Source organism: Penicillium maclennaniae, assembly GCF_028827695.1.
Source record: "Penicillium maclennaniae strain IBT 15551 chromosome Unknown utg000003l:1.0-5670915.0:1.0-5674809.0, whole genome shotgun sequence".
NCBI classification, from domain to species: Eukaryota; Fungi; Ascomycota; class Eurotiomycetes; order Eurotiales; family Aspergillaceae; genus Penicillium; species Penicillium maclennaniae.
Window position 1 is genome coordinate 3528654 of NW_026623215.1, and position 11825 is coordinate 3540478.

The 11825-nt window shown below is 50.5% G+C and overlaps 6 protein-coding genes across 6 annotated transcripts; 2 read left to right on the plus strand and 4 right to left on the minus strand.

Moving 5' to 3' along the window:
* Positions 1-144: 144 nt before the first annotated feature.
* cat2 (bifunctional catalase-peroxidase Cat2) lies at positions 145-2385 on the minus strand (the record flags this gene model as incomplete). The annotated part of the gene is made up of 1 exon (XM_056965117.1): positions 145-2385. One exon carries the CDS (start codon positions 2383-2385, stop codon positions 145-147), a length of 2241 nt encoding a protein of 746 aa, XP_056825070.1.
* A 1647-nt stretch (positions 2386-4032) lies between these two features.
* N7477_003455 (Major facilitator superfamily domain general substrate transporter) lies at positions 4033-4775 on the minus strand (the record flags this gene model as incomplete). The annotated part of the gene is given in 2 exon segments (XM_056965118.1): positions 4033-4620; positions 4632-4775. The coding sequence occupies 2 exon segments, from the start codon at positions 4773-4775 to the stop codon at positions 4033-4035; spliced, it is 732 nt and encodes a 243-aa protein (XP_056825071.1).
* A 1414-nt stretch (positions 4776-6189) lies between these two features.
* Positions 6190-7430, plus strand: N7477_003456 (Short-chain dehydrogenase/reductase SDR; the record flags this gene model as incomplete). Its single annotated transcript, XM_056965119.1, has 6 exons — positions 6190-6259; positions 6317-6774; positions 6825-6951; positions 7007-7084; positions 7137-7241; positions 7297-7430. The coding sequence occupies 6 exons, from the start codon at positions 6190-6192 to the stop codon at positions 7428-7430; spliced, it is 972 nt and encodes a 323-aa protein (XP_056825072.1).
* A 36-nt stretch (positions 7431-7466) lies between these two features.
* Positions 7467-8417, minus strand: N7477_003457 (DUF3425 domain-containing protein; the record flags this gene model as incomplete). Its single annotated transcript, XM_056965120.1, has 1 exon — positions 7467-8417. The coding sequence occupies one exon, from the start codon at positions 8415-8417 to the stop codon at positions 7467-7469; it is 951 nt and encodes a 316-aa protein (XP_056825073.1).
* A 686-nt stretch (positions 8418-9103) lies between these two features.
* N7477_003458 (glutaredoxin family protein) lies at positions 9104-9421 on the minus strand (the record flags this gene model as incomplete). The annotated part of the gene is made up of 1 exon (XM_056965121.1): positions 9104-9421. One exon carries the CDS (start codon positions 9419-9421, stop codon positions 9104-9106), a length of 318 nt encoding a protein of 105 aa, XP_056825074.1.
* A 181-nt stretch (positions 9422-9602) lies between these two features.
* N7477_003459 (cysteine and histidine-rich domain-containing protein) lies at positions 9603-10727 on the plus strand (the record flags this gene model as incomplete). Its single annotated transcript, XM_056965122.1, has 3 exons — positions 9603-9708; positions 9841-10354; positions 10415-10727. 3 exons carry the CDS (start codon positions 9603-9605, stop codon positions 10725-10727), a joined length of 933 nt encoding a protein of 310 aa, XP_056825075.1.
* Between the last annotated feature and the right edge of the window lie 1098 nt (positions 10728-11825).

The window sequence follows — 11825 nt, forward strand, 5'->3', positions numbered from 1 at the left end:
ACAAAACTTCCATTATTGATCGATGCATTCCTACAAGTGGAAAAAATCTCATTTGAATATTCATCATTGATTGGGAATATCAATCTTCGTAACTAAATTTGAATACAGGGTCATAAACATTCACATGTTCACAGGAGTTTTTCTTCACAGACGAGGGGTAGGGCGGCCGACGACCGATGAATAGGTCACATCGAAGCGGTCAAGGTTCATAACCTTGTCCCAGGCGGCAACGAAGTCACGAACGAACTTCGACTGGCCGTCCGAGCTACCATAGTGTTCAGCAAGAGCTCGGAGCTCGGAGTGGTGACCGAAGATCAAATCCACGCGAGAAGCGGTCCACTTCTTCGCGCCAGTCTTGTGATCAACACCCTCAAAGTACTCGTTGCGGTCGTCCGTGGGCTTCCAGTCGGTGTTCATGTCCAAAAGGTTGATGAAGAAATCATTGGTGAGCTGGCCGGGGCGCTGGGTCAGGACACCGACGTTGGAGCGGTCCCAGTTGGCGTTCAGGGCGCGAAGACCACCGACAAGGACGGTCATCTCGGGAGCAGAAAGGGTCAGCAGCTGGGCGCGGTCGACGAGGAACTGCTCGCTGCGGACACGCTTGCTGGAAGTACCATAGTTGCGGAAGCCGTCAGCGTAGGGCTCAAGGTAGCTGAAGGACTGGACGTCGGTCTGCTCCTGAGTAGCATCGGTGCGGCCAGGAGTGAAGGGAACCGGGATACCGGCCGCCTTCTCCAAAGCAGCGCAGCCGGCCAGAACGATGAGGTCGGCCAGCGACACACGCTTGTTTCCGGTCTGGGAGGAGTTGTATCGGCGCTGAACATCCTCCAAGACCTTCAGAACCTCCTGGAGCTGAGCAGGGTTGTTGACCTCCCACTTGCTCTGGGGCTCGAGACGGATACGAGCGCCGTTGGCACCACCACGCTTGTCACCGCCACGGAAGGTAGAGGCGGAAGCCCAGGCAGTTGCAATGAACTTGGTGGGATCAACGCCAGAAGCCAGAATATCACGCTTCAGCTCAGTAGCATCCTCGTGGTTGATCAGAGGGTGGCTAAGAGCGGGGAGGGGGTCTTCCCACAGAAGAACCTCCTTGGGAACCTCAGGGCCGAGCCAGCGGACGCGGGGACCCATGTCACGGTGTAACAACTTGAACCAGGCACGGGAGAAAGCATCGGCGAGCTGGTCAGGGTTGGCGAGGAACCGGCGAGAAATTTTCTCGTACTTGGGGTCGAAGCGCAAAGACAGATCAGTGGTCAACATGCGAGGCTTTTGCTTCTTGTTGGGGTCAAAGGCATGAGGGATAATGTCGTCGGCGTCCTTCGCCTCCCACTGGTTGGCACCGGCAGGCGACTTGGTGAGCTCCCAGTCATACTTGAAGAGGTACTCAAGGTATAAGTTACTCCACTTTGCGGGAGTCTTCGTCCAGGTAACCTCCAGGCCAGAAGTGATGGTGTGAGGACCCTTGCCCGTCTCGTGCTTGTTGGCCCAGCCAAGACCCTGCTGCTCGATACTGGCACCCTCAGGCTCGGCACCGACATTATTAGCGGGGGCAGCACCGTGGGTTTTTCCGAAGGCGTGACCACCGGCAATCAGGGCAACGGTCTCCTCATCGTTCATGGCCATGCGGCCGAAGGTGGTACGGATATCATGGGCGGCAGCAACGGGATCGGGAATACCTTCGGGGCCCTCCGGATTGACGTAGATCAGGCCCATGACGGTGGCAGCCAATGGGTTCTCCAAATTGCGAGTCTTGATATCGCTCTGCTTGGCCTCCTGCTCCTTGCTCTCGGGCAGGTAACGGACATTGGTGCCGAACCACTCGGTCTCGCCGCCCCAGTAGGCCGACTCATCAGCCTCCCAGGTGTCCGGACGACCACCGGCAAAGCCGAAGGTCTTGAAACCCATGGATTCAAGCGCAACATTACCGGTCAGGAGGAGCAAATCAGCCCAGGAGATCTTGTCACCGTACTTCTGCTTAATGGGCCACAATAGACGGCGGGCCTTGTCCAGGCTGACATTGTCGGGCCAGCTGTTGAGTGGAGCAAATCGCTGCTGACCCTGGCCACCACCACCACGGCCGTCGAAGACACGGTAAGTACCCGCACTGTGCCACGACATACGGATGAACAGACCACCGTAGTGGCCGAAATCAGCCGGCCAAAAATCCTTAGAGTCGGTCATCAGGTCATTCAGATCTTTCTTGAGAGCATAGTAGTCGAGGCTTTTGAAGGCAGAGGCATAATCAAAGTCCTTGCTCATGGGGTTGCTAGCGTCGGTGTGCTGGCGCAAGATATTCAGCTTGAGCGCATTGGGCCACCAGTCACGGTTGCGCGTACCACCACCGGCCACATTGGCCGAGGCGTTATGAACGGGACATCCACTCATGATCGCGGTGAATGATGGATGAGTTTGGGGGAAGAAGTTTACAAAATAGAAAAGAGTCGGAGGGCACCCCGCACTTATAAACGGAACGAATGACGGGAAACGGATTACCCAGGACACGAAGCTCCTCGGGAAATCTCACTTTGTCATCCCCAAGTGGCTAGACTTATCGAGCCAGTGATGATTCCTAAGCTACGCTGTTTCATTGGACCAGACCGCCGTCACGGAATGTGGAGGAGGCGGGGATCTCACAAATTAGACACAGATGCGGGGGCCTTGCGAATCAGCATAGGCGGCGACCCCCGTGCAGTGTGTAGCAGAGCTTACTTTTCTACTTGTGAAAGTACTTCGTTTACCCCTTACTATCCCGATACCCCTGATGGTTTTGCTCGAGCACCTCGCTTCAAAACAAATCGTGATCCGAATCACGCAGAACCAACTAGAACCCCGCTATGATGTTGTTCGAAAGCTCACAGAGTCTATAGAGGCGTTTCAGACTTGTCAGGTGCATTACATACCATCTTTTGTAAATAATCATGCAATGTCTACTCTTTCAGTATGAAGATCTATTATCAGTATATGCCATGAATCATCTGACTGAGCAGGGTTTGTCAGTTCCAAAGTCCAGACAACGGAACTCGCCGTAAATGGTGCTTCCGTCCATTGATGACGTCACCTCATGTTGAACACATCGATCGGACTATATCGAATCTTACGATGCTACCAAATCATCACCTTCAATCTGCCCCATTTCTGGCCATATGTTATGTCAACTACGAAAACGATTTCGCTGCCCTGAATCCTGAACACCCGTTTCCTACTCTGCTCTTGGGATTTCACCGGACCCATGCCGGTAGTGCTGTCCCGTTTAGGAAGTCCGTTCCGAGGTGCGTTGCCTACGTGACGGGCTGATCACATGACCTGTCCCAACGTTTTGATGTTTATTCGATCTATGAACCTATGGAGAGAAAACAGTTCTCGATGTGGATTGTCAAGGTACCAGTTGTCATTTGTCTGTTCCATTGCTATCAGAAGTCGAAGAAAGTAACTTAGTCTTTCTTGGAAGTGTTGGAAGTTTTGGTTGACCGGGAAAACATGCTCCGAATGGACCGAAATTTTTGAATGATTCAAGTAGGCTATGTCCAAAGACTTTGCCTGGAGGTTTGAGAAGGGTTTTTTCTTGGGTCGCCAATATCGATCAACCGGTATCCGGTATCTTCCACCTTGTTCTTCCCCTTGGGATTCAAATCGATCAGGAGCCCACAAATTAATGCCGTCAATGCAAATGCCACGGCTCGCCAAAAAGCGGCCATGTAGGGCTCCCTAGCAAGCATTTGTCGCGTCACAGCTAGACCCATTCTCCCGCTCATACCTGTTTAGCTCACCGTGGAAAATGGCACTTGCATTGGAGAGCCCCACTGTCGAACCGATCGGAAGGCATACAGGGCAGAGGTGCCCGTGGCGTGCGAGCGGTGTGGCACAGAATGGAGCATGGCCAAAATCAACACAGTCAGTGCTCCACCAATGCCAACACCCTTACACAGAAGATAAAGCTCTGGTATCATCCAGTGTATGTTTCTCCCAATGAAAGCCAACCCGACAGTTGCGACGACCATGGACATCGGGGTGATATATCGAAAGGCGCCGTATTTACAGCGTGACTCGAATGATGAGACCATCAAGAACGAGCCCAACCCGGCTCCCATCGAGTAAGGCAAAATGCGAAGTCCGACCTGCGTAGGTGTGTAGCCTAGCAATTTGCAAATATAACGGCACATAGTAAAGAAGGATGTAAAGCGATGATGACATGAACCAGGCAGTCAGACATGTCGCAACGACGGTGCGTCGACGGAAGAGCGATAGAGGAATGATAGGCTCTTTTCCCCAGCGCCACTCAATCAAAAGGAATAGCACAAATAAGCCCGTCCCGAGGGGGTTCGTAACAAGGACTTGCGCTGTAACAATTTGATCGCCTTCATGGTTCAATCCAGTCAAATGAAGTACCAAGGATGCGACTAGGGTGACGCATCCAACGAAGTCGACACGACAAAGCATCTCAAAAAGACCATATTCCCGTTCTGTGCCATTCGGGAGAAATACCGCGACCAGTACGCACGAAATGAGGGAGAATGGAGTGATTCCATTGAATACCCATCTCCAGCCAAAGGTATCGTTCACCGTACCTCCTATTACTGCTCCCAGGCCAATTCCCAATGTATACATCACTGCAAACGTACCCTGCCAAGTACCGCGGCGAGGGGAACATAATCTGAGGCGATAAAGGTAGAAATGGAAATGCAGCCTCCGCCTCCAATACCAGCGAGGACTCGAGCTATAATGAGAACAGCCTTCGAGCTAGCAAAGCCGCATATCAAGTTCCCGATCGTGAACATGCATGCCGCGAAGCAAAAGCTAACCTTCCGGCCAAAGATATCACTCAATTGTTTCGCTCAGTGGTTGCGTCGCGGTAAGGCCGATCAAGTATCCGGACCCAAGCCATGAGATGATCGCGAGCGAACCGAACTCAGCGGCAATCGTCGAGGAAAGAGTTGCGGTAATAGTCATATCCGCCGCAGCAAGAAAAGTCGCGATCCAAGTGGAAACGATACGATACCGACGACGACTCTCGACTTGATAGGGGCATCTTGCCGCGGGAGAAGCAGCGTTCCTTCTGTGGACATACCAAAATACGCACGGGTTACAGGAACTTTGTATGATACCAACGACGCATGGGCGCGGGGCGAGCCTTTTAAAGTTGAAGGGAGCTGAAAGCTGAAATCGACTTTAGGGGTCATCTTCATAAGGGATGAACCATGATCAACGATGCATCACATCGCAGGATAATGCTGCTGGTGGCGACCAATGGCGTTTTATCTACATGTGCCTTCTCTTGATTCTCAATTTGAATTGCAGGCATTTCATTTCAGCTTCACGTCTACTTGTGGATCACTCCGTACTTTGGAACATTTTTCTTTTCTCCGATCGCGTCCGATCTATTAAGCAGGGGCTGACGATGCCAAGACATTAGTTCATGGGGATGAAGATGGTCAACTCAGCTGTGATTAATGGTGAGCACAATGCTTCAACCTTTTATAAAATATAAGGAAGAGCATTCATGAAAAATGCTTCAAAGCAAAGCATCGCAAAAAGCACCACAGGAGGCAAGGGTGGGATAATATCAGTGTCGCAAAGGTTCTGGATGATGACAAGAGACTAACCATATCAGGTTAGTTATCTTCTCACCGTGGGGCCTTATATGATATATGATTCGTCAAATGCCCTGGTCAGTATCTAGATACGTTTGTCTAAGTGATCTAAACAATCGAGCCTTTGTTGAGCATGGTGTGGGTTGGACTCATTTTGCCAAAAGTCAATTTAATTATTTAGTCTACGCTAGCCCCTCGATGAATAGTTCACTACTGGTGTGGCCCTTGCTTGGTGTAGTTGCTAATTTTGCTCTATGTACCGATGCTGTGAACTACCAAATGTGAAAGTCGCTTTTGCTGCACGTTTGCAAGCAGTCTCGATGTATTAGTCTCACTGGGGCTCCTGGATTTAAGGTTTTGACAGTGGGTGATGACAATGATCTAACCTTTCTGGGAGATTCATCGCCTCTGTGGAGCTAGATTGAGGGTTTTTCTTACTTCCGTCGGAGTTATGGCTTATTTACTCTCGTGAAAGTACGGACTTTATAGCTGTGAGAGAGACTATAAGAAGGCCTTTGCATGTGTAATGCTGTCTCAGCACGAGTGAATCCTGTGTTTTCTCTAGTCTACTTTGACTTATTCCCATCGAGTCTTCTTCGAAATGTCTATGCAGATCCTTCGCTCCGAGATTGTCCTCGAGAAATACGGCAAAGCCCTTGCTGGAAAGACAGGTATTCCAACACAATCCTAAAATCGCAAATGAGATTAAGAAGCTAACACGAGGTTAGTCTTGATCACCGGTGTCTCGCAGGAATCCATTGCTGGTGAGCTCGCCGTCCAGCTCACCGCTGTCAATCCTAAGCTCCTTATCTTGAGCGCCCGAGCCGAGTGGAAGGTCATACCCATCATCAACATGATCAAAGAAAAGAACCCCAATGTCGCCACGCGCTTCCTGAATATGGAACTTGGTGACATGAGGGCTATCTGCAACGCTGTTGAGAATGATCTTGCCGACGTTCCAAAAATTGATCATGTGGTGTGTGTGGCCGCAGTCATGGCCTGTCCTTATACAAAGACCAAAGATGGATTTGAGTCGCAATTTGGTGTCAATTACCTGGCGAATTTCTTGCTTGTCAAGCTTCTGTTGGCAAAGGTTCAAGCTGCCGGTCCTTCGTCTTCGGTTATCATAGTGGCGAGCTCAGCGGTCCGGAATGGAAAGATCAATCTCGATGATCTTGATTTCAGTGTAAGATCTGTCACTCCTCGCTTCCAACTATTCATTTGACATCTCGACAGAATGGCGAGACTTACGAAGGCTGGACCGCATATGGTCAGTCTAACGTCGCACGGGTCATGTTCGCCAAGAAACTCGGCGAGAAGCTGAAGAGCCATGGTATTCGCGTTTTCAGTATTGACCCTGGTGGTATGTGAATCTTAAGTCATCTTGATGATATACAAAGCTGATTTCGATGTCTAAGCGGTTATGACCGGGCTGCAAAAGCACGTCAAGTCTGAATTTTGGGCTCAAATTGAGGAACTGAGGAAAAACGAGGGCGGTATGGCTGGTCTAACGTACCAATTAAGAACGTTGCGCTCATATCACTACAGGTTTCACCGATGCAGATGGAGTCAAGTACGAGTTGCCCCCCTGGACAAGTCGCTCCGAAGGCGCAGCCACCATAATCACAGGAATGATTGATCCCACCATCGCCGGTAAGAGCCTCCATATTTTAACTCACATGGAGACCAACTGACACGTCTATTCAAGAATTCAATGGATCGTTCTTGAAGCAGAACGCCGTGGCGAACGACGAACTGCACAGTCAGGTTCGTGACGAGCAACTCTGGACTAAGCTTTGGGAAATGAGTGAAGATTTTATTGGCGAAAAGTACTCGCTGTGAGATTATCGTACATGCAATGACCGGGTCCAGCATTGGTCAGTCCGTGAAATTTTCAACGCAGGAGTCTATTAGATTCGGTAATCTCAATGGCTTCTCTCCTCTTTTCCTCCGCCAATAATTCGTAGATCTTATGAGCTCTGGGCAACCTTTGAAAAGCTCAATCCACTTATTGAACACTCGTTCTGAAACTTCGTATGCTGAGGGATCCCACGATTCGCCCCATACTATGATTCCGACCTCTGGAGAAGAACTGCATATCCCGTAAAAGTCACCACAAATTTGGTCTTCGTCGTATTTATCTGCTTGTAGTAAAAGGGCGTCGCGAAGTGACGGAATTGGGATTAGGTCAATCCAGGGATGATGAACGATGCTCTTCTGCGTGTCGCTCGGCTCCAGGCTTGGTGGCAGGTGCAATGTAACTGGACCAGCGATGTTGAACAATGAAGCAATGTCTTCACTAAGAATATCCCATGTCAAGCCCATACTTGCAGCGTTCTCAAAGATCGCGCGCATGACGTTGAACTGGGTCACTGGTAGGAGGAGTTCAGGCGATTGCACCTTATTGGCAGCTACTTCAGCAACCATCTTGTGAAGATCCGCATAGTATTGGGCGCATTGCGTTCGCACTGGGCCATTGTGGAGACTACTGCTATAGTCGTGGATTGAGAGTGATTTCACAAGCTGTGTTGAATTTGCCACAGCCGGAACTTTGTTCACCGAGGACGCGTTGACTTCATCGGTGTAGATGATCCAGCGCCGTCCTTGTCCCCTTCCTTGCTTTGCAGCTTGTAATGCCTTTCTTCTACCTGTGTTCTCAAGGTCAATTATTGTCCAAGGGCGTCTGTGAACGTAGGACTGCCACTCACGGCTAGACCGTTGGTTGATGCGATTTTGAAGCCTGCGCCGACATGCGGCTTCTGAAATTGTCGAATCACTCGATGTTCTTGTCAACTCATTAGAGTGGCTCTTTGTGCTTTCATTCTCCATTGAAATTAATTTCGGGCTTCAGGGAAGAGGGTGGGAAGGTCGAGGTGGAAGTTCACGATGGAAATAGAAGTTCGGAATTAAGTGCACCAAACGCCGGCTCGCGCAAGGCAAATTCCGAGATCCTATGACACGGAACCGCATAACTCTTTTTGAAGCTTTCTATTTACAATGTTCACTACAGACGCATAGCTTGAGGTATAGTCTGGAGTCGATCGAATATGTTGATAAGTCACGCAGCGTACAAGGCTGATTTCGTGAGTGGCATGCATATTTGAGGCTTCGCAGTGTCCATAGTTTAGCCCCACTCTCTCTCTCTCTCTCTTTAATAGAATCGACCCTCTCAGTAATTTCACTTTTATCTTCTTCTCCACCACTTCCTGGTAGTCCTTGACATGGGAATCATCCAAGAACGAGCATTCGCAAAGGCAACTGACTCTGCAATTTTCTTATGGAGAGCGAGTCATTCGGCATTGCTCGACTTGGAAGTCATTAAAGATAGCCAAGACAGATATCATTTCTGCCTGGCTATCCATGATACTCCAGATTCGGTACCATATGTTCAGACCTTGTCCCTTTGCGCCGCTCGACAAGCGCCTAAGCCTGGATTAGACCTGCTTGTCGGCCCTTCTATTGCCCATCGTAGCTGTCCCAAGTCAAATAAAATGACTGGCATCGTCGCCCACGGCTTAAGTTTCGGCTTCGTCCACCAATTGCTCGACCTCCTGTTCAGTCATTCTGTGAAAGAGCTTCCGCGCGTCGGAGAGCGTAGCCTCCTTGGGAAGACCCTCTTTTACGGACTGAACATGAAGAACAGGCACATCAAAATCGTAGACGTCCTTCCATTTCTTATTCTCGGGCTCGTCGACGTACGCCTCGATGTATTCAAAAGGCCGGCGTTTCTTCAATTGGACGATGGTTTTTCGGGCGTTGTCGCAAAGACCACAGCCAACGCGAGTGAAAAGAGTCAGGCGAGCTTGACCGAAGAGGGTCCGTGTAGGAAACATGACGATGGGCGGACGTTGACGTTGAATGTTGAAGGTTGGCGGAACGGGTTCAAACACAGCGGTCAGACCGACTCCGCGATGGAACCTTCGAGCTTCCCGGCTAAACCGCGTTGGGTAACCTGCGCCAGATTAATAGTGGCTTTCCCTCCCCGCGATTCTCAATTACTGCTCGTTACACACCATGGCCGATAAGTGCGTTCACAAGGGATGTGGAAAGACTTTCTCCGACCCGGAGGAAGAGTGCGTGTATCATCCGGGGCCCCCAGTGTTCCACGAAGGGCAGAAAGGTAAGTACCTTGGTTGCTGGAGCTATTCCCTATGCGTTCGTCTACATTTCGATGTGTCGTCCATGCATCATTGCGATACAGGCTGGAACTACTACAGCCGCTATCATTGACAACGAAGCTAATTTTCATCAGGCTGGAAATGCTGCAAGCCCCGCGTCTTGACCTTTGAGGAATTCCTCGCTATCCCACCATGCACCACCGGAAAGCACTCGACTGTCGACGACACACCTGCTCCCGAGCCACCCAAGGTCGCAGAGCCTCCTCCCGAGCAGGTTGCCCCCGTTGAGACCAAGCTACCTGAGCGACCAGCCCTCTCCCCCGCCATCCCGCCTCCTACGCCTCCCGCTGCCCCGCTGCCAGAGCCCGATTCGGATGATCCTGATCTGGAGATCCCTGCCAACGCGATCTGCCGTCGCAAAGGATGCGGTGCTACTTATACAGGATCGACTGCGCGGGACGAGGAGAAATGCACACACCACCCAGGCGTCCCAGTGTTCCATGAGGGTAGTAAAGGGTGGTCTTGCTGCAAGCGACGGGTGCTGGAATTTGACCAGTTCCTGAAGATCCCGGGCTGCACAGAGAAGACACGGCACTTGTTCGTTGGCAAGGCCAAGCCCCCAGGCGAGGAGAAGGTCGATTCGGTCAGGTAAGTCGACAAGCAAGGCCATACCCACTGGACATTCCACTGACATAGACTCCCATATAGGAGCGATTTCTACCAGACTGCCTCTTCCGTCAACGTTTCCCTATATCTGAAGAAGATCGACAAAGAGCGAGCTCGCGTGGACCTTTCCACCGACTCGATCACCTTCGACCTTCCCACCTCCGACAACAAGCGCTTCCAGGACACTTACAAGCTCTTCGCCCCCATTGACGCGGAGAAGTCATCGTTCCGCGTTTTGGGTACAAAGCTGGAGCTGACCCTAGCCAAGGCCGACGGTACCAGCTGGCCCGTTTTGCGCAGCGACGACAAGTGGACTGGCGAGCGCATCCAGATTGGAAATGCCGGACGGGCATGATTGCGCCTGTAGAAAGGAAAAGCATCAAAGCTCAATTTACGTATCTAGTAATTTACCCCTGTCATCTTTGCCACGAAGAGGTAGCCCGCGCTGCGATGAGACAGATGCGCATGTTATGCAATGCAAAAAATGAATTTCCATGAGACAACATTTCATAGTGGCAAGCTCGAATTACAAGGTTCAAGCCTTTTTGAACACTAACCACACATTTGGCGTAAATCCGTAAAGCTTAATCACCCGTGAGAGCAAGACTCAGCCGTATACTTCCATTCAAGGCAAGTAAACAGACATTTAAGCCAATTACGAATCTTCCAAACTGCTGTGTTGACCAGACCACGAGGTCCAATTTACACAATTGAGGTTGTAAAAAAGGAATATACCGCCCCCTCCACAGCTACAGCGCATGGAGCTCCCGTGAGGGAACCCTAGCGTAGCCATATTTGGAAGGGAAAAAGAGAGACGTTTTTTTCTTCAAGGCCGGGAACGGAAGAAAACCCATAGAGGAAAAACCCTGGATAACCCTCAGCATGCCATATTTATGGAGCCCCGTTGATAAAAATTTACATAAGTTATGTAAACCTCTACTGATGATGAAGAAAAGAAAAAAAATGGGCGGCGCGTTGCCCGTATTTAAGCCAAAAAATTTGACCAGCGCTAGGTCCGATTTGGCACGGGTGAACTATTGATCCTGCACGTGATCTCACATGATTTTTCATGACTAATGATAATCCAGAAGAGGCAATAGGGCAAGAAGTAGGGTAAGTGAAGCCATGTGATAAATTGTCTCGCATGTGAAGGCCCCGCGGTGTGGAGACGGGGAGTCGAAAGAAAGTCGAAGTCCCTCGCAGCGTTGAAGGGGAACGTGCTGGACTTTAGATCATAGACCAAAACTACAGTGACCACCCCTTCTTGAATCCTCAATGCTACGTAGCTATAGAGATCGAAGAACATCTTTGAATCTAGATTTCTCCCCTATGCGTCTAAATTTTCCACTTGTCGTGGGTTACCCGTGGTCTCAACCTGCACATGTACCCCTGGGGGGCGGCGTCTTCCAATCGGGGAGTGGAAGCACGAGACCACCATTTGACTGCCTCCCCT